Source organism: Limulus polyphemus, unplaced genomic scaffold, assembly GCF_000517525.1.
Source record: "Limulus polyphemus unplaced genomic scaffold, Limulus_polyphemus-2.1.2 Scaffold274, whole genome shotgun sequence".
In the NCBI taxonomy this organism is placed as follows: domain Eukaryota; kingdom Metazoa; phylum Arthropoda; class Merostomata; order Xiphosura; family Limulidae; genus Limulus; species Limulus polyphemus.
In genome coordinates, this window is record NW_013665884.1 from 211,555 (window position 1) to 216,407 (window position 4,853).

Consider the following 4,853-nt stretch of genomic DNA (forward strand, 5'->3'; position numbering starts at 1 on the left):
TTATAGTAACACCATGGAATTTAGATTAACAGTTTCTTGTCATCACCCCCATGCAATTGATACAGCCATATCAAGCATCATTATTTATGCTAATTGCTTAAGCTAACATTGTGTGATGCTAAACACTTTTTATTTGAGATAATTTTATAAAATTTAGCAAATTTGTGCTGAAAAGTTGTCAATAAATAATCAATAATAATTGTCCACTCTTATGATTCTTTTGAAAACTTGAGTTAAACACTGCTAATCTAGTTTGTTTGGTCTAACTAATACTTATATATCTGCATGTCCTTTCACCTTATAGTTTTGCTTCTCTAAATCAGTCACCTTAAAATCGAATGCCAAAAAGTTAAAAATGGTCCACTTTTACTCTTACTTGAAGCTGAAGTAAAAATGCTAGACCGATAGCTCACAGGCCTTTTTGCATAAGTATGTGCAAGAATTTTTATCAAATTTGAGTGGTCTTTGTTGAATAATTTTGCATGTGTGGCCTATATTTACACCAAATGAGACTCCTAATTGTAGGTTGAAAAGATCTATCAGTGTACCAAATTTGAAAAAAATCCATAAAAGTTAAGTATGTGTTTCTGTCAAATAAAGTTTCTGTACTTTTGGTGCAAAGAAAAAAAAAATAGGAAGAAACTCAATCAAAATTGGAGATTTTATATATCAGGTGTTTCTTAATGGATTGCCTTGAAATCTGGTATGTGAAGTAAGAGTCCAGTGGAGCACATCTACTGAAAATATATGGTAGTTTGGATTACCACAGTTAGAGATACAGAAGGTGAAAAATAACTAAACTATCACTCCTGTTAATAACACACTGTGTCCTGCAGCAGGTCGTTTTGGCTGTATGACACACTACTGTGTGTCTTGATATAGAAGACCAGCTGTTTATTGAACTCATTAAGCAGTTGGTCCACTCTATAATATTGCTGTAATATTATTCAAACACCTAAATTAATTTAGGCTACTATATGGTGAATTCGAAAGGACTCAGAAACCCCATAAATGTGATATACGCATCAACATTATAAGAGGCCTAACTGTATTTCTTTGGTTTTTAGCCTAAGATGTACTGATAAGCCTCAAATAGACAAAACTACAGTCCACAGCAGAGGGTGAAGCAAATCCAAAAATGCATTATGCCTCTGCATCACAGATTCTATTTTTTACCTTTGTTGAAATGAAAAGAAATCTGTAATATAACCATTATAACTTTGAATGATAAATTAAGCACAATAACATATTATTCACAAACCTAAATTAATTTAGGTTTCTATATGATAAGTTACAAAAGTGACTCAAAAAGCCCTACATACATTAAAAAATTTGTTTAGAGAAAGCTTTTAACTCGTATAAATATATAATTGGGATCTAAGTAGTAGCTAAAGTGCAAATGTCAATGATTTTAAACTAAAAGAATTAATATTGAAATCTATATCTTACACAAACTTTAGCTTGAACACAATAAGCATGTGGAATGTTACCATAAAAAACAGAATGAACATGAATGTTGTTACAAGAGTATCTATACTTTTATCATTTGTCTAAAATTGCTATAACTCAGTGAAATCTTATTCACTCCCAAGGAACAATTGCATTGTGTTGTTTACTAGTCATAAAATATCAGTTTGTAATAGATATCTCTTTGGAAGCTATAAACAAACTAAAAACATGAAATCGTGTATTTAAGTGTCCAGGGTCACTGAAAAGGAGTGTAATTCTCCGAAACTAGTCTGGCTCACTGGCACACACCCAAATGAAAGAATAGACCATTCCAAGCTTTTACTTGTTGTTAAACAAATGTTTAAACAACTTTATTCAAACTAAAAACTTATCTGCAGTATCTTAATAACTAAGAGTACAAAAGTAATTTAAAAAATACTTTTGGAGCTCTTTTTTTTTTTCCTCCAAAATAAAGTTGTTTAGTTCAAAATTTACTACATTTTCTCTCTTTTTAACTGCCGCTTTTAACCATTTTTGTGCTTTTTGTTTCGATGAAATACTTGATTCTGATAGTATTGTGATATTTTTTACCATTTTACAGAAGATCCATTAATATCAAAATTGGTCTTAAAGCTAATAATATATATATATATATTGCATTATTATAGTTTTTCTTTCTTAATATCATGCTGAAATTCATACTTAGAGAAGCAAGTTAGTCTTTTTATTTTAATCATGATTTTAATATTGAAAGTTATAAGCATATTTGTTTCATATAAGTTTAAGCAAGTATAGTGTTGATATGATGTCATTTTGTTTTCTAACAACATATCTATTTATTAAAAATGCATTAAAAGATATTTTGCTAATTGTTTTTAAATGTTAGACACATTTTTGTATATTTTAAAATCTTGTACGTTATAGCCATTTTAAAATTGAAAATGAAATTTTATATCAATGTTATTCCTTTAGTCCTGGGAGCTAAAGCCAGGGAAGTCACCAAACTCTGTAAGCCTATCAATAACAGGAGCAGCAGTTCTACTTGAGTTTGAAATTCTAAACTCTTTTTGTAAGATTGTTCATTTACAACATGGTGAAAAAAGTATTTTTCCAGAATTGTGCAATAAGTGGATGCTACCACAGGCAGTAGTAAAGGTATAAAAGCTTTATATATGTAAATACAGTATTTTAGACCACTAAGTGATGTTCACCCTCCTCTATGTCTTCTTTTTAGTTTAGCCTTGAAATTTAATAACAGCGTTTTAGTTCACATCAAGGTCAGACTTTGAAATGGACACAAAACTAATGAAAAAATAATAATGCATATGGAACTACTTTTGAAGAGAATTATGAGAAGCATTTTCAATTTTACATGTGTAAATGAACAGTCTCAGTGTTACTAAGATTAAAATGACACTTGTGTAAATTTTAAATAAATGTTTAAAAATATATATTATTTTTAAATATTTATTGTGTATCATTAAATGTTGGTTCTTCTTTAAACATCTGCATTGAATGAAATATTGTTTAATATTTAATAACATTTAACTTCAAAATCAACAGAAAAGCTTGCACTGTGTAATATTTATATATGCAAAGTTGCATTACTTAAAGACATCATTCAGATTATTAGTATTCTCTGTGACATATCCAAAACTTCAATATTTCATATTTCTCTTAAAAGCAAAAAGTATAGAAAATCCAGCAGCAAAGATAAAATAATTTCATTTTTTGAAACACTTAAAGGTTGGCTTATTAAGTTAGAAGAAGTTTCTTTGTTTTAAAGTGAAGTTGTTTAGAACTCTTTTCATATCCCTGACTGGTTGAAAGTAAAGCAGGTTGCTCTAAATAACCTAAAATGGTTATTAACTCTATCAAATTACACAGACTCTTAAATATATCAATATAAAAAAGGTAGATGATCAATTCATAGTCTATTTCAAGTTACTAAGTTTTACAAATAAAAAAAAACTTTTTTTTATTCTAGGAGCTGTCTCGAATTGGAATTAATGTAAATCCAGGATATGATGACACAGACTGTATTGGAGTAACAGGAAAGGTAGATCTTTTATTTTTTAATTGATGTGAAGGTACTGTGTTCACAATCGTTTCATTTTATGCCTGCTTATGTATTTACATATTTTGAAACATTGAGGGTATAAACAGAGTACTTAGTTATCTAAATCAAAAAGAGATTAATAAATATACATGCTTACCACACTCCAGCAAAAAAATAAAACATTGTATAGTGGTTTGTTATAACAGCTTTAATAATGAGCATTGTGTGACATGTCATCCTTACATTGCATATGTATTTACATAAGACCTCTGAATCAATCAAGCATGCATGTATCAAGTTAAATTTACATATTTCAGGTAAATTTAACTATTCTATGTATGTGATGTAGTGTTCAAGACACTTTCTATAAGTGAAAGGTTACATGCATTAAAAACTTGGGTATAGTATTATGTTCTTAATTTAATTGTATCATTTTTTCTTCACATAATTTCTTTTTGATTAACAAAACAGTTGAGGATCAGATGTTATACAAATATAAAACAGTAAGTTTAACAGCATTTACTCTTGTGTTATGTTATTAAAAATGTTTTAACCTTCGTGTCAAGTTCATTGACTCCTACCAGTTACTTTGTGTTAATATCTGAGAAAACAATGTATATTTAATCGTACTATTTTAGGTTATAATTTGTTCCTTGATTAAAATTGATATATTGCAAACAGGAGTGTGATTATCATGTCTGTTTGACATTTCACTTGTATAGTACTGCTATTGAATATAAAAGAGAAATCAAGCGTGACGTGACACACTGGCTTTTATATAGATTAGATACCAAAGTGTCTAGTAATTTCTTTTATATTTGTTTCTGTGATTACATACATTAGTATATCTTTTGATGACAGATAATTTCACAAAAATAATGTTGAAATCTACATGATATATTATCCATTGAGAATGTCAAGACAGAAGAGTAGGTATATCACTGTATGGCATTAATCTGCATATATTCCATCTAGAAAGTAGAGACAGAAAAGTGGATATATCACTGTAGGCATTGTAGCATTAATCTGCTTATCTTTCATCTAGGACATAGACAGAAGAGTGGATATATCACTATGATATTTAGCATTTGTCTGTATTTCTTCCATCTAGGACATTAGAGACAGAAGAATGGATATATCACTACATGGCATTGTAGCATTAATCTGTGTATCTTTCATGTAGGATGTAGAGACAGAAGAGTGGATATATCACTATGACATTATAACATTTGTCTGTATTTCTTCTGTCTAGGACTTAAGAGACAGAAGAGTGGATATATCACTACATGGCATTGTAGCATTAATCTGTGTATCTTTCATGTAGGATATAGAGACAGAAGAGTGG

At 29.1% G+C, this 4,853-nt stretch overlaps 1 protein-coding gene across 5 annotated transcripts in view; it reads left to right on the forward strand.

Moving 5' to 3' along the window:
* The window catches only part of LOC106456946 (axonemal 84 kDa protein-like), a 63,357-nt gene that overhangs the window by 52,697 nt on the left and 5,807 nt on the right, over nucleotides 1-4,853 (forward strand). For 4 of the 5 annotated variants that reach the window (XM_022382742.1, XM_022382740.1, XM_022382743.1 and 1 more), the window contains 3 exons: nucleotides 2,422-2,604; nucleotides 3,437-3,508; nucleotides 4,833-4,853. In XM_022382742.1, the coding sequence (XP_022238450.1) occupies nucleotides 2,422-2,604; nucleotides 3,437-3,508; nucleotides 4,833-4,853 (276 nt within the window). The other variant, XM_022382744.1, reaches the window with a different exon arrangement.